General features: G+C 45.5%; 1 protein-coding gene across 1 annotated transcript in view; it reads right to left on the bottom strand.

Annotated features, from left to right (window-relative positions):
- CAPN14 (calpain 14) overlaps window positions 1–17034 on the bottom strand; it is a 35171-nt gene that overhangs the window by 16469 nt on the left and 1668 nt on the right. Inside the window, exons 2-9 of the mRNA XM_044772196.2 lie at window positions 9400–9676; window positions 8102–8171; window positions 7135–7253; window positions 6862–6998; window positions 6262–6436; window positions 5594–5659; window positions 3287–3372; window positions 714–785 (exon numbers count right to left, since the gene is read on the bottom strand). Of these exons, the coding sequence (XP_044628131.1) occupies window positions 714–785; window positions 3287–3372; window positions 5594–5659; window positions 6262–6436; window positions 6862–6998; window positions 7135–7253; window positions 8102–8171; window positions 9400–9624 (950 nt within the window). The 5' untranslated portion in view covers window positions 9625–9676. The remainder of the gene's footprint in view (window positions 1–713; window positions 786–3286; window positions 3373–5593; window positions 5660–6261; window positions 6437–6861; window positions 6999–7134; window positions 7254–8101; window positions 8172–9399; window positions 9677–17034) is intronic.

Genomic DNA, 17034 nt, shown 5'->3' with positions numbered 1-17034 from the left:
ACCCAAGGCACGCTATTCATACTGTCTGATGCTCAGTTTACTTGTCTGCAAAGTGGAAATAATAGTATTGGTGGGGTTCTTGAGTTCAGCAACCACTTCAAAAGAGAGGGCCACAGTGGTCTGAAAAGGATGGGAAATGGGAGAAGAGAGGCCCATGGGAACAGAGTGGAAGTTCATAGGAAGGTGAAAAGTGAAGAGAAAGGGGACCAGATGTGTTCCATGTCAGATACCAGAAACAGCATCAGCTCAGGGCATCTGGGTGGCCTTTCATAAAAAGGGGCGAGTGGCTTTGGGATGGGTGAGAGTAGTGCTATTTTGCTTTGGAGGACAAAAGTGAAGTGGCTGACAGTTTGGCAAGATTTTGCAGTCTCTTCTTTCCTCATGTCCTTCTTAGGCCAGGAAAGGCAAAACCTTGGGATTGAGTGTATTGAGTGATCCAAGAGAGCAAGCGGAAGTCAGAGAGGAGGAGGCGGCCACCCCCACACTGTGCTTTGAGCATCCGCTGAGCTCCACGCCAGCAGTCACTGCTCTCATCACAGAGACTGGGACTGTTTACAGGAGTGGTCTTCTTTGCTAGACTCTGAGCCCCTGAAGGACCTTCTTGATCTCTGTACAAGAGGTGCCTGGCATACATGAGGCATCCCATAAAGATTTGCTGGCTGGATGTCCAAATGTAAGCCAGGGCATTTGTCCCGAGTCCCTGAGTCAAATACCAGAATTCTCCATCATCTTTTCTCAGCAGCAGAATCTTCTCCTTGGGGCTCAGTAGCTCCCATGTACTTGAGCTGAAAACAGAAAAGAGATGTTTTCACAGAGAATGAAAAGATTGTGGAAGACATATGAGAAATTCTTTTGTAAATGTTCTATGGTGTCATTATTTATTCTCTTCTTCATGCTGCTTTGCAGACAACTAAATGCCACATCCTGTATTATGAAAGAAACATGTACCATTAATTCATTACTCACGATGAGCCAAGCTCTGGGCTAGTCTCTCGACGTACGTTATATCTTTAAGGATAGCAACAACTTTGAAAAGTAGGCATTTTTATTTCCATTTTAGAGATTAGGAAACTGAGGTTAAAAGAGATTAAATCACTTGCTTGAAGTCGCAAAGCTATTAAATGTCAGAGCTAGCATTTGAGCCTACATTGGTATTGCTTACTTCCAAAAGCCTGTCATTTTGGATTTCTATTTCTAGCCATGAAGGATTAAGGCTTTCATGTATCACTTTCCCATCATAAACAACTAAAAATGGGACAAGATATAAGAAATGACTGTTTTCAGGCATTAGACTGCAGGCAGTACAGGATTGTGACCTTGAGAGGAGAGAAACAAATGAGGTAAGCCCTAACATTGCCTAGGCTCCTGCCTGAAACTGATTCCCTGAGCAGCAATGCAGGGAAGTGGAACCCAAAAGAACCTAAAAGTCTTGCTGAGTGGAGGAGGCAGAGTCTGAAGTTCAGGGAGGCCAAGACAGCTAGAATTCCATGAGGGAAGTACCCGAGAAGAGCTGGCTACATGAGGAAGAAGCTCCAGAGAACTTCATAGGGGTTCCCTTGAGTTGTTGGCCAAATCAAATCTGTGCATTCGTAAACTGAAATCCCATAAGACTATACACACAACAATTCCCAGAGCTGACACAAGGCTGGGAATCATTTGAATTCCCACCAGCCAGAGTTGAAAGACCTTATTAAATACATGGGGACTTTAGTGGAAATTCCAGAGGGTCTATACCTTAATAGTAGGGTCAGATTACCCCTGAAATAAAGCTTTCTCTAGATCTGTTCTAAAAGTGCTTTAAATCAAACTTCGAAGTATCAAAAACTAAGCAACTTAACTACCTGCCAGAAAAAGTCCAACATTCTTTAAAGGAATACAACAAAATTCAGCACTCAGAAACTTAAGTTGACAATGTTCAGCATTCAACAAAAAATTGCTAGGCATATGAAGAAACGGAAAATGTGATCTATGACCAGAAATAAAAACAGTCAGTAGAAACAGACCTAAAAATGAAAGAGACGAATTAGCAGATAAGGGCATTAAAACGCTATTATAAATACATTCCACATCCTCAAGGATGTAAAGGGAACTAGGGAAATAAGGAGGTGAGAAGTGGAAGATATCAAATGGAAACTCTAAAATTAGAAAATATAATATCTAAAATAAAAAATACCCTGGATGGGATTAATAGCAGATTAGACACTGTGGAATAAAAGCCCATCATTTTATTTAATCCTCCTCATACCTCTGGCCCAGAGAAATTAAGAAGCTTGCCTAAGATCACACAGCTAACAAAACTAATTTAACCTAACTCACCACCTACCTCTGATGCAAATATTTGTTCTTCTATGAAACAAACCACCACCACCAACATTATGATGCTATATTTCTGTAACACTTTAAAACTTATTTTTATCTCTGGCTTCCATTTTTCCACATAGACCCAGTTCTTCTGACAATTCTCTTTATTAATATATAATAAATATAGTGCAACACATCCTATTAGGAGTAAAATTCAACTTATTTTTCTGAGCCTTCATTTTTTCATCTATAAAAATGACCACATGATAATGTATCTGTGGACCTGTACCAGTATTCTAAAGTGTTATACGGAGTTAAGTATCATAAATCCTCGTAGCAAGAGGGAGAAGGACTTTAACACTCAATCTCCCTTTCTGCCTGTGCCCTACAGCCAGTTTGTAACCTGTCAAGCCTACATCCCTTTAGGATTTCCCTTAGGCAGAAACAACTTAAATGTAGGCTTCTGATCAGAATGCCCATAGGTCACTAAATGCAACCAGAATGTAGTGGCCAATCAGGTCTGTCTACCTCTGACTCAAGAAGTCCAAGAGTTCACTGAACCATGCCAGGGAAAGAACGCTGGACTAGATACCAAAGACCTTGGTTGAGTCATTCTGTGAGACCTTAAGTAACTCACCCAATCTAAGCATCAGTTTCTCCATCAGTAAAATAGGGATAAAACTACCCACCTTATAATAACATTATTTGGGGGATTAAATGAGATAATAAAAATTCAAAGGGCTTAGCACAGTTCTGGCAAACTTTCAATAGACACCATCACTAATTATTATAATGAATGAGAACACAATCTATATACCATTAAGCATCTTACAAACGTGAGGGATTGCCCTTCAGCCTGAAAACCTTCCTGATCCAGACTGAGACCAAGAAAAGAACAGCTCTGCATTTCTGTGCAGATGGCAGCCTCCTCTGCAGCCTTCACCCACCCCTTCCTCACCCCTCCCAGCCAATCTCAGAAGTTCACCTGTCACTCCAGTCTCCTTTCCATTCCACCTTCCCCCAGGGGTTCCGCAGCTTGACTAGATATTCAGGTCCATGTTTCCAGGTCACCTGCACACAATTAGAAGCAGTTTAGGTAGCTGGGCTGGGTGCCAACTGCAATTGTTGCAGATATCTGGATGAGACTCATTCCTGCAGACGAGACCTTGAAGTAGAAGATCAAAGGCCCTGAGGGTCGGTAGAGGAGAAAATGGCTCTGCTGCTTACTGGCTGTGAGACCTAGGGCAAGTTACTTAACTCTATCTGTTTCCTGATCTGTAAAATGAAGGTAATAGTCACATCTACTGCAATGGATTGAATGATGCTCACCCCCCCCCCACCCAATGATATGTTTACCTAGAACCTGTCAATGTGATCCTCTTTGTAAAAACGGTCTTTCCAGATTAATTAAGTTAAGGATCTTGAGATGAAATCCCCCTGAATTAGGATGGGTCCTAAATCCAATGACAAATGTCCTTATAAAGAAAAGACGCAGAGAAGAAGATAGAGGCAAAGATTGGAGCTATGCATCCCAAGCTAAGAAATGCTGGGAACCACCAGAACCTGGAGGAAGCAAGGAAGAATCTCGCTTAGAGCCTTCTGAGGGAGTATGATCCTAATGACTACTTGATTTCAGAATTCTGGCCTTCAGAGCTGTGAAAGAATAAATTTCTATTGTTTTAAGCCACCCAATTTGTGGTAATTTGTTATGGCGGCTCTTAAACACTTACTTACTCTTAGGTTTGCTGTGAGGATGAAGTGCGTTTACATTTGTAAAGTAGTAAGGATAATATTTAGCACATAATACGTGCTAAATTTTGTTAAATAATTTTGTTAAATAAATATAAATCAAAATACAGATATTAACACAATGCAATTTTGTTAAATAAATTAAAAGTTCTTGGCACACACAAACAAAATTGATTGAGATCTAGGAGGAAGAAGAAGTCAGGTGTGAGTTGAGCTGAAAAGATTTGAAACAGACTTAAAGGGAATTAGAGGACTTTTGAGAAGTGGGGCTCTCCAGCAAACAGCAGAGGTTCTTTAAGATGGAACCTGCTGATTTTTCATCTCCATGCTTTGCTTCTGCTTCTTTCTCCACCAGGAATACCCTTCTCCTCTCATACAAATCTACCCATCTTTCAGGGACTAACTCAATGTCACCTCCCCTACAAAGCCTTTTCTGACTTGCCCCTACCCAACAAGGTAAATGTCTTCTCTCCTACCTCTGAACCCTTAAAGTCTTTCATCTATGCTTTCTTCTCTGGGTTTCTACTTTGTTTCCTTATTATTTTCAAATATGGTTTGCCTCCATACTTGACTGTAAGCTCTTTGTAGGCAGGGTCCCTGTATGATTCATCTTTATCTCAATGCTCAATAGAGTTCAAAAGATGAGTGGCAATGGAAGGAAACTGAGATACTGCTGAAAAGTAGTATGTGAGAAGGAAGCAGGAATCTTGGAGGGAAGACCCGGATATAAAGGCTACTATTGGTAGCCCAGAGCAGAGTGGAGCTCAAGGAAGGGTTGTGATGATCCTGGCCCTGATATCACTTCCCCTACATTAAAGCCAGCACATATTGGGTTAAAACCAAAGTGCTCATCCCCTTTCCCTGCTTACTCCTCAGCTTTCCGGCACCGGAATCCACGATCCACCATAGAGGCAGACAACCAAGAACATCTACCTGTGCATTCCCTTGTCTCACCATCCTCCTCCCTGCAAACTGCCTCACAAGGTCAAATGTAGGCTGGTGGGAAACCAGCCTACTGGTTGGCAATTTCCCACCAGCCAGGCCACAGGATCCCCCTCCCTACAAGAAGCTGCATTCCTTGCAAACTTGAAAACCCCTCTCCTCTCGTCTTTTGGGGAGACAAGGCAAATTTGAGGGCTCACTCTCATCTCCTGGCTGAAGTTACCGGAAATAAAAACCCTTTCCTTGCCATAAGCCTGGCATTCCAGTTTTATTTGGCCCCTCTTCTGTGGTGGATTAAGAACCTATGTTTGTATCCACTAACAGTGATGCCCAGAAGGGCAAGATGGTCGATTGGCTAGGGCTGCCCCATGGCAAGAGGGGAGGCTGAAAGAGGCTCTGCTCTGAAGGTGGCAAAGGCTGAACCCACCACTGCACCCCAGAAAATAGGTGCAGAGTTATAGGGAGCCTACCACCTGCATTGAGGGACCCACTACAGACTTCACCCCCTAGACTGGGAGCAGATACTGACAGTCACCAAGATGAGCCAAGGCCTTGGCGAGAAGCCCGAGGAGAGAAGGGGGAGGCTTCTGGTTCTACGCACCTTCCTGATTCCTGTGAGAGTATAGGCATGGCCACCCACCAGCCCGTTCTCCAGCACCCTCTCCTTCTGCAGAGACAAGAGAGCTTGTCAGTCCTCTTCTGTGTGTGGCTTATTCAGGAGTCGTGGGGACCTGTTTGGCTGGAGAGACGGGTTATGGGGAGAGGGTGGGACAGACCCCAGCTGTGTTTCCTTACAGTTTTCAAAGCTCTTCAGCACCCACAGCCTCGTTCGAATCAGTAAGTCAGGGTGCCACTCTGCAATGATTATAACCCCATTTTACAGCCGACAAACTCAGATTCCGAGCTGCTAAGTTGTCATGTGAGATGACACGGTTGTTAGTGGAGGCAGGGCTGAACCCAGGGCTTCCTACTCTAGTTCCATGTTATTGGTTGTTATTGAATTAGACCGTGAAGACCAGCTGTGCTGGTAAAGTGCCTTGCACGTGGTTGACACTTCATAACTGTTAGCTCCCTTCTCTGAACACCATCTGTATTCCACTGTGGTCTTGCCTGTCCTGAGGGCTCAGCTCTGCTGCTGTGATTTGAACATCAGCACTTTAGGGTGCAAGTTGGTGGAAGTCTTGGAGCCTACACTGAGATGAGAGCAGCAGATGAAGGGGACGGGAGCAGGAGGGGAGGATATTCTGCCAGTGCCCAGCCCAGTCTTACCCCTGAGTGAGTCTGGCAGCCAATGAGGGTCCTGCTGTAGGTGGCTCGGGTTAGGATGTCCCAGAGGTTGCCAGGGACTTCTGCCAGGTTGATGGTCACTGTCACCCCTCCGGTGAAGTCCACAAGGGCCTCAGATACCTGTCCAAGCTGCAAGTCTTCATAGGAGCCAGAGAGCCTGCCCAGGGAAGGAGTAAACATGGGGGGAGAAGGAAGGGGCATGGATGCTGTAGCCTGGGATGGTTCAAATGGGTCTTGTGAACCCCTGCTTGGTTATTCTCTGGGCATGTGTCAGCTACCCCTTCCTTCTATCCCATCCCAGGGGCAAAGGAGAAAATATATATTCAGGCTTCCTATCCCCATTAAACAACTGAATCCATCAGGAAAGGCAAAATTGTTGAAGGCTTGTTCAGATGGGGTGACCCCTACAGAAGAGACTCTGAGTACGTCACTTCTATATTCGCTGAGTTGTGCCTCAGTATCTTACTGGGTAAACTTTACCTGCCTCCTCTTGCCTTCCCTCAACACTGATGAGACACAGAGAGACAGACAGGAGGGAAGGGAAAGAAGGGGAAAGGAAAAGATTTCTGGTAGTTATCCTACTTAGCATAGGCCTTTTCCAGAAGAGCTCCCCAGAACAAGTTCTTGTAGGTAGAAGAGACAAAGACCAGTTGGCCAGCCTCATTCACAGGCAGTCGGTCATCTATCACCACAGGAACCCACTTCCCAAAGTGCCAGAACTGGAAGGAGAGAGTGCCCACTGGTGAGTGAAGATTGCCATGGAAGATGGTCAGCCCAGGAGGCAAAGATATGGCTCTTCCAAGAACTCTTTTTATTATGGCCCTGTCCAGGCTGGGGCACCAGGAGGACACTCACCCAGAATTGGAAGATACCAGCATACTTCTCAGTGAAACTCTGATTTAGTGGAACTACCTGACTCAGGATGTCCCGGTGCAGAGTCAGAGCTTGCAAAGCAGCCAAGAACCAGCAGTCGCCTAAACCAGACACAGTATCCTCATTAATCTGCATACGTGCATGCACATTCTACAGGTGTCTGCATGGATGTACTGTACATACATGCGAATTCTACAAAGATTTCCATGAATCTAGTGAGGACTTGTTGCATGCAAGAAATGTCTGGTCCCAGTTGCTATCCTTTCAGGGCTTGTAGCCTAATTTAGGAGAAGGGCATTATATACTGTGGAGGAAGATGGTGGGTGAGCAGAGAAGGGTGGTGGGGAACACTGGCTGGGATCCTGACTTAATACCAAGAACCATATTCCTGGACTACCTTTTAGCTTCCCAAATGCCCCATCCACAGGAACTTGGATCCAAACTCAACCAAACATTTTCAAGTGCTGTCTCTGCAAGTGATTTATGTTCTTCTGGGAAAGCCTCAACCCTTCTGGACTCCATTTCTCTATCTGTGGAGTGGGTATCACTACATTTGTGCCTTCCTTCAGGGACAAGGGTTTTTTCTAGTCTTCTAAAAATAAAGTTGGGTGGAGGATAGGCCTGCTTTGTTCTATTCTGGGGCATCTATCTAGTGACTGGTGTGCCAAGAAGAACTCATTATGGTGTCTAAAGAAGAGTGAGCACATTTTCCCAAGATGAAACTTATGGAAGGAGGATTACCATTAGGCAAGTTTTGGCATTCCCATGACCGCAGAGGACCAATTGTTATCATTTTCTCTGCGTTTGACACAGCATGCCAAGGTGGAGTTCAGGGTGGCCATTTGCCCTTTTGAAATCTCTCGATTCCCCTCTTTCCCTCCTACTCTGCCTTGGCTAGGCCAGGCTCACAGGCACCAGAGGTGTGTCTCCAGGGGCTGTGCAGACTTACCTACCACTCCTTGGCACAGATCCAACCTTTTGCCCTTGGCAGAATAGAACTGGGGATTGCTGTGCAGCTCCTGCGGGGACAGATGGACTCATCATTCTGGCTGAGAACAAAGATCCTGGAGCTACAACGACCATAGTTTCCCATACCCCACAACTGGACTGATGGGAACACACATGTAGCATACATGTGAAATCAGGGTTGTCCCAGAAAATCTGGCACACAGACTCTGCCTATTGTATTTCTCATTCCTTCTTGCAAGTCGTGTCAGTCAGAGTCCTGGAGAACTCTGTGGAGGTAGTGAGAAACAGCACTTATACCACTTGTATCTTGGAGTTTCTATGAAAAAATGGAAGCACCTCTTTTAGGGTAGGCATATTCTCATTTTTCCTAGAGATCTTCCCATTCTCCATATTCTCTCTCTTCTCCTCCTTCCCACCCCAAACCCCCAGTATAACGGCCTTTTTGACTTTGCATGCTGAGATGTGGGCTGGGGTGGGGGTGGTAAGTGGGGATGCTCTCTGCTCCATGCTCTAAGTTCTCAGTTTTTGCACGGGCACAGTTCCCCCAAGGTCAGATGTGTGACAGACTCTACGTGAGCAGTTCCCAAGATTTTTCCGGGAGAAGTAGAATCTTGGCTGCCATCTAGTTTAAGAGGCCCACTTGGGAATTTTACACATAGTAGGGACTTGATCAGCCTGGGGCTGCAGGCTTTGATGGTGATTGCTGAATAGAGAGCAGAAAAGGGAGAATTTGCAGCATAGGCTGACTTCACCTTGTTCACTAGCCACATTCTGGAAATCTTGCAGGTTAATCAAGTTTGAGGGAGCTGGATTGCACTTGAACACATTGACTTTTAAAGGAATTGTTGATGCATTTTCTAAAGTGAAGAATATTTCTGTAAAGTGATTAGCAGCTTCCTAATTTGCATGTTTCACGAGCCTGATTTTGGAGAAGGGGAGTGAAGATATATTAGAATTTGTCTCTCTGGCAGATGCTCTGGATGGTGACTCAGGATGCCTTGGCATCTCCGATGGAGCTCAACAGTACCTTGATATATTTTTGGCTGCAGCTGCTCTGTGTATTTCCTGGCAGGCCTGAGGGAGAGCTCCATCTTAGACCCCTCTCAGGATCACCCCTGGTTTTGTCTGGAAAATGGGAATGAGGGGACTTACCCTGTTCCCTTCACATGGGATCAATGACAGTAAGACCTGATATCTGAAAGCCCTGAGCCCTCGGAAGGAAGGTCTGGGTTGACACGTTTATTGCATATGTCCGAAGGCCCCTTCCCGGCCCCTCACCGGTGGCCTCCTCCACTGCAGGCGGCGCGGCAGCTTCCGCAGCAGGGGTCCGCTGCCGATGGAGCTCAGGGTGGCCGGGAAGCTGTCGTCTTCAAAGAGACAGCTGTCCCTCAGGCACCTTTCCTGGAGGGCCTCGTAGTCCTGTTTGGGGAGCTGTGAGGAGCCCCCCGTTGAGTCCTTCCGCCCCAGCTTCCATCTGCCTCGGAAAGATGGCCACAGAGACATGGCAGGCTGTGGGTCTGGACCCCAGGGGTCTTCTGGGTGGTCTCTGTTGCCCCTGAAATGGAGGGTTCGGTTTACTCACTTCCTGCTTATGCTCTGCCATTCCCACAGAGAGGAGGAGGAAGGTGGAGAACATGTGAGAAGGAGAAATGAGCCTGTGAGGAAGCACCTGGTTCGATTCTTACCCCAGAGAGTGAGGGTCCTTGAGCATTGGCTCAAGTGCTTCAGTTCCTGGTGGGGGCTAGAGGCTCCCACAGCAAAAGCTTGTGGTAAAGACGGGTCTCTCCAGCCTCGGGGCTAGGTCGTGGGCCCCTGACTGAGCCAATGTCACAGGGCCACTTCTGCTTAAAGGACAGGCAGGGAGGAGAGACGCAGAAGCTGAAGCTCCGTTCATTGGGCTTGAGGGTCCATGTGCCAGATAAGGAGGGAGGAGTGGCTGTCCCTTTTGTCCTGCCTTGCAGGACCTGCCTGCTGCTGCCTCTGAGCCCACGCACGTTCTTCCATCTGCTCCAATGTCCTCCTCTGTCTGCCCTGGAACCTTGTCTCTGGCTGTCCTCCTTCTACATTCTCTTCAAAACTAACTCCTTCCTTGAAGATATTTTTGGCAATGTAAGAAAAAAATCACACATATATTGTGGCAAATTTGACAGTTGCCTATATCTGCCATTCACCCCTTTTCCTTATTAATAGAATCTCAGTTTTGATCATCCGGCTATAAAACTTTATTTCCTGGAACTTCTTGCAGGGCAAACTGGCCACACAATATAGTGCTGGCCCATTAGATGAAGGTGAAAGTCTACTCGCTGAAGCTTCCGGAAGAGCTGTGACTTTCGCAGTAAAAAGGGTTGGCCCCAGTTGGCACTACTTTTGACTTTCCCCCTTTTCCCTTCCTAGAAAGCTTGGAGTGTGATGTGATGCCTGGAAATGAAGCAGCTGTCTTGGGACTATAAGGAAAAAAACCACATGCTAGAAGAAATCTGAATTTTGATGATTTCCTTAAACAAATGCACCAGCCTTGGGTGGCTTGCCTCTGGACTTCTTATTACATCAGAAGGATAGACTATTTGCTTACTTAAGTCAGGGCAGTGGCTAGACTTTGCAGTGTTCTTTATGTCAGCCGCTGTGTGTATGTCTATTACATGTAGCCATAGCACTCTCAACTGATACTCAATGGCATGTAAAATTTTACATACATTTTTAGGGGTCAGTGGATCCCTCAGCTCACCCTTGAGCTTCATATTAAGAGCTCTGCAAGCCAGTTGGGTCCCACGAACCCCAATATTCCAGCATATCCTTACATCTCCTGCATCTCTTTTTGTGCGGTTGTGATTGGTTAAGTCAATGATTTTATGACCTCTATTTTTTGCATTCTTATCCATGTAGAACCAGAAAATGTCAGAACTAGAATAGGCCTTAGAAATCATCTAGTCAAGTATTTCCTAAAATTATTTTAGCGATGGGGTTCCTTCTTCAAATGAAATCCTACAGAACTCAAGGGTGGAGGCTTGAGTTTGCAAATCGGACCTCAGTGCATCTTTGAAAGGTTTCTCATTTTATGGTCTGAAAGCCACCAATCTTATGTAGCCCCCTTCATTATTTGAGTGTTAAAACTGAAACTCATTCATCCATTTGTTCATCAAAAAATGTATTGGGAACTTGTCATCTGCCTGATTTGAGCTAGGCACCATTCATCAGAGATAGTCCCTGTCCTCATGGACCTTACAGTCTAGGGGGATAAAATGATCTTTCTGGTGCTGCACAGGGAAACTGAATCAGAGCCCTATCCAGAACCCAGGGCCTTGATCCCATAACAATGCTCAGCCTTCGATGCCAGCAACTCCTATTTGTGCCAAGTACAGTGTGTGGGACAGAATGTATATGCAGTCAAAGCAGCCTGCAAATAGGTCTATACCAAGTATGGGTACTCTCTCATGGCTGTGGGAGTGATCTGAGGGTCCTCTTCATTGGTCAAGATCTTGGCCACTCTCCACAGTCCAACTCGATCCCCCTTCCTTGAGTGCCTGGCCTTCACTGAGTTCCCCTCATCCTGACTGTCTTCTGCCCCACTGTCTGCCCCACAGGGCACCCTACTGCCCTCTAATTGATGCTTCCCAAATTATCACTAGTGAAGGACCTGTATTCTTTTGTTTCCAGTTTATCAGAAACTTAATGAAAATAAAGTAACAGAAAAATAAAATTTAAAAATGATAGACAAAATACAAGCCCTCCTTTAAAAAAATTTTTTTTTTCAGATTCAACAGAAAATTACTTGCTCATTTGCTATAAAAGTTTCTAAACACTTACCCTTACTTTTGTACTTAGCTCATCCTGCTCTGCGGTGACCAGGTCGTGGACTGGCCTTGTCCTTGTACCCCTCTGTGGGCTCCAATGTCCTCTGCTCTGCTCTGACCAAGTTGTGTATTGAAACCTCCTCTGCCCCATGCCAGGGTTTCATCCTCCGTGGGATTAACACCCGGGAAATGCTACTGGTCTCATACCCTACCCCGCTCGGAGGTTAGGACAATCGGATTCCTGGTGTTTTTATTTGTCACAGGTGTGTGTCACAGATCTTCCCGGGGGAAGACCCAACCCTCTCCTAACTTGAGTCATACGGATCAGAAGCTGTTACCCAAGTCTTGTGTTTCCCCCTGAGTTTTTCTTCCTAATATGGACTAGCAGGCAAAGCTTCCTCCAGCCTAACCCTAACAAGTTTCTTGGATCACATTTACATATACAAATGAACAAGAGGCCACATAGAGGCAAGGTTGTACATTTTTGTCCTACAAGCCTGGAGAGCAACCCTTCGCTGCTTGTGACATGACAAATGATAGCGGATCCCTTGGCTTCAGAATGTGACCCAGGCTCACGTTCTCCTTAGCAAGCACTGGGTCACACAAGATTCTTCTTCAAGCCTGAAAACATTGCATCTCATGATATGGTGCCTCATGAGGCTCAGAGGACAAAATTCCTATCACAGGATCCTCTCACCCTCCAAACTTCAGAATGAGGCCACACACCATCACCTTATCTTTAAATAAGTATTCCTTAGCCATTTTAAGGAGAGTCTAGACACAGATGTGGGTGGTTGGCAGTTCTTGCCTATCTTCTGTATGTTATAAGCTGAGGATGAAATTGGCTCATTCTCAGATTGCTGCAGCTCTTTGCAAAGGGCCAGACAGGTCTTGGTTGTATTTGGAAATTCTTTTTAACTATTGAAAGTGAACAGTGTTGGAGCAGGCCCATAAAATAAGGCTATACAAATAAACAGGAAAAAGCTAGCTGGGGCACAAGATATTAGAGTGTGCAGCCTGAAGGCATGCTGCCCGTGTCTGAGAGCCCTTTCCTTGGCTCCCCAGAGGGTGGGAGACTCCTCTGTCATGTTCTTCATGTCAGAGTTCATTTGTACTCAGCAAATAGAGACTCAAAGCCGCAATCTTCACTTTTTCCATATTGACTATGCTTGCCTTCTCTCTATATGTTAGGTGCAAGGGAGAGCTTTGTGATGGTGAGGGGTACCCCTAGTTCTCATGATCCAAGGAGGCCTTTGAGTGCTCACCAGCTGGTGAACATTGAGGAGCATCACCAGGTGAGACACTTGAGTGTGTTCCATGCCTTCGGTCCCCGCCCTGATCTTCAGTTCATTCCAATGTTTACTGAGTACCTGCTATGAGCTCGCCACTGTGCCTATGCTGGACACGTACACCCAGCTCTTTACTCACCTATAAGGGTGGCGTCGGGGATCTGGAAAGGAAACAAAAGAAATAAGAACCACGTCCTCGCTCACAGGTGCTCTGGACCTGTAGAATCCTCCTCGGGGATGATTAATTTCCAGAGAACTCTGGCATCTTGCCACAGCCCCCTAAGTTGTCTGAGGTAAAATTGGAATAGAAACCGAGGCTCCTTGCGCAATGGCTCTGTCTACATGATAAAAAGCGTTGAATTGAAAAAATGATCAATCCCATGCTCTTGACACTTGGAACAAAAGAACAAGACTAACTATCGGCTCTGCCTGATGTATCTTAGGCAGGGACTGTACTTCTTTTGTGTAAGAGGCCGTGGACACTGGCCGTGGACACTGGATTTGGAATTAGAAAACCCAGGAGGTGGCTGGGTTTGCCGCCTCTTACCCATGTGCCTGTGGGCAGACCCCTTACCCTCTCTAAGCTGGTTTTCTTACCTATAAAATGGAAATGACACATGCTGTGTCTACTCTCAGGACTCAAAAGAGGTAACAATGTGAAGTGGCTTGAAGAAACTTTAGTCTAAAGCAGGGGTTGGCAAACTATGGCCCAAGGTTCAAATTTGGCCCACCCTTGGTTTTTGTAAATAAAGTTTTATTGAAACACAGCACACTTCCCTGTTTATATACTGTCTATGGCTGCTTTACAACAGCAGAGTTGAGTAGTTGCAGCAGAGATTATATGGCCCACAAGCCTAAAATATTTCCTGGCTGGCCCTTTATAGACGTTTGCTTAAGGTACCGGCTCACTCAGGTAGATTGTTGTTGCCCAGGGCTAGGCACAGGAGTAACCTCCAAGGAAGGACTCGCAGAATAGAATGTGGTTAATTGAGTTCATCATCAAGAATTCCTCTTAATGGAACTGAATTTAACTCTAGTGGATTCATTTATTTCTTTACAGACTATAAACCTTTCCAGTTACGTCTGTGTCTCAGAAAGACTTGAAGATGTGGCCTGCTATTTCTCTCTGCTAAAGTCTGGCCTCTGATTCATTTTGAGATGTGATGACATCAGACTTCCCAGGCAGTTTTCAGAGGGTTTTGTGTGTACTGATGGTGAATAGGAAAACCCACCTCTCCATGTACAGATCATGACCTGTTCCTGAAACCGGAAGTGATTTTGCAAAATTAATAGTTTGAGAGGATCTTGTAAGTTTTTACTATTTAGATATCTGTCTACATTTAGATTTAGTTTTTAACAGAAGACCCCAAGCACTCTTGATTTATAGAGCAGACATTTGCCCTTCAGGAAACAATGAAGAATGTGCCCAGCTGCGAGCTATTGAAGGCAAGAATAGTATATATTTTTTTCTTGATTCCCAGAGCCCAGCATTGTATCATGAATAAAGAGATGCTTGAAAAATGTTTGTTGACTGGCTGACTGACTGACTGAAGGGACAAATGTTCCTTCATTTGTGAAATGTAAAGACTGACAAGGCAAGCCCTCTCTGCCCCTCATGGTACGAAGCTGAAATGAGATAAAGGATGTGAAAACCTTTTGTGAGCTGTCAATGATTTGGTTGCTCTTCTGGTGTTCTGATCACATCCCCGAGAACTGATTGAGGTTGAGGCTTGCTTTCAGGGGCCTCCTTAACAGCCCCCTTTTCTCACCCAGGCTTGCTGTAGGGCTCCTTTCCAGGGGGTGATGTGGGATCCAGGAACAAAGTAAAATCAAGATCAGCCATCAAGGAGAAAGGAGTCTCCGAAGGGAACACGCATCTTGGGGGTAGACTGGGGGGAAGAGAGGCAGGAAGCTCCCCACCTTAGCTAGTGAGGCTGGAGGTCCTCTGGGCTGATTGCATGCTTATTTGGAGATATAAGAACTTGGCTGGTGGAGCTCCCTACCCACTCCCAGCTGCTGCATCTTCCGTCTGACTCCATGAGACACTGCACAGCCATAAATCTTTGTAGAAGTGCAGACACCCCCAGACACTGCCGGAGCATGAGTCTGCACCTTGAGTTTCCAGGCAGTGGAGACAGCTTTCCCTGGACTTAGGAATATTCCCTTGGCCTGTGTGGAAACCAGACCCTGATGTCACTCATTGCAGGTGAACCAAATATCAGGCTCGAAGGAATTTGCCCCTGTGTACAGGTAAGACCTCTGAGCAGTTCCAGTGGGCTCTTGGCCCGCTCAACCTGACTGGGATGAGCCCTGGGGCATCTCTTTGGCACATCCTCTTCTTCACTTTCTTGCAGGGTCCTCATTCAGAACCTCAGTGGGGTCACTCTATTCCCCTCAAGCCTGCTTCTGGTTTTATGATTCCCACCCAGGAGGTGGCAGCACCCTAGTCTTAGAGCCATTCCCTACTCTTATTTCTCCACCACCTTCCGCACTTCTAAAGGACCAAGTCTTGATTTTTCTCCTTTCTGAATATTTGAAACACATTTGAATAGGAGTTTTAAACAGGTGTAAATTAGCTCCTCTTATTTTTTCAGGAGTCACATACTTAGAGCTACTTTACCCGATCAGACAGATGTCGCTTTTCTTCCCTCTGATCCTGCATTCACCATCCAACTGGCCATGTCCTGTCACTCCCCTCAGACCCACACAGCACGTGGTGGCCTCAAACCAGTCAGGCTCTTGTGCTTCGGCCCGCTTCTGTGTAAACAACCTGCAGCACACACCGTCTGCTCCATCCCAACTTATCTTTCTCCCCGCACACAAACACAAGATGTTTCTTGCCCTCTCTGCTTCCAATTGTGTCCATCCTTCAAAGCTCAGTTCAGCTTTCCCCCCCTCCCCAGCGCCTTCCTAGCCCCTCCAGCATATTTTATCTTCTTCTCCTCACAGCTAGTTGCCTCTATGATGCACAGATGTTTTCAGCTCAGCAAAGGTATTCTAAGGATTTCTGATCCGACCTTGTGGGACAGGAAGAGACTGATGTAAAGGAGCTGCCCTGAAAACTTGTTATGATGGAGTACTTGCCCTTTGTTCAAGGGCATGAAGTGGGGAGGAGGATGCTGGGTAACAGCACCTCTTTTACTCTGAAAGCTCAGTCCTGGACTTGAGGGATGGATGGCTTCCCACTTTAGGCTACAATTTAAGCTACTCTGGCACGTCGAGCTATGCAGTTCGAAACCTGGCAAGACTTTGGAAAAAGTAAGTCAAGTCAATCAAAAACATCTTTTAGGAAAACTATTTGGTAGTGAATACTAAAGCTAAACATATATACATCCTATGACACAATTCCTGGGTAAGAAAAATGCTTAAATTTACTCACCAAAAGAAAACTACAAGAATATTCATAACAGCGCTATTCAAAATAGCCCTGAACTGAGAAACTACCCACATGCCCATGAACATGGATAAATAATACTGGCGTACATTCACACAATGGAATACTACACAGCATCGAGAGTGAATAAACAAGAGCTACACACTGCAATATGGGTGGAATTCACATACAGAGTACTGAGGGAAAAGATCCAGACATAGAAACCCTATGACTACGTTTACATAACTTTCAAAAAAAGGTGCCAATCTGTGTTAGAAATCAGCTTAGTGGCTACCCTTGGGGTGGAGAGATTTATCACAAAACCAATTATATCACTAACAGTTAAATCAATTCTATTCCTTTCTATTGATTGTTTTATGGTCAGGAAAAAGATTTATAAGGGAGATTGAAAAGTGGTAGATTCAACTCATTTAAACAAGGCTTTATTGAGTGTCTCCCA

The sequence above is a fragment of the Equus asinus genome, chromosome 6 (genome assembly GCF_041296235.1).
Source record: "Equus asinus isolate D_3611 breed Donkey chromosome 6, EquAss-T2T_v2, whole genome shotgun sequence".
Taxonomy (NCBI): Eukaryota; Metazoa; Chordata; class Mammalia; order Perissodactyla; family Equidae; genus Equus; species Equus asinus.
Note: the sequence above shows the minus strand (reverse complement) of the source record. Positions and strands in the feature narration are given on the sequence as shown.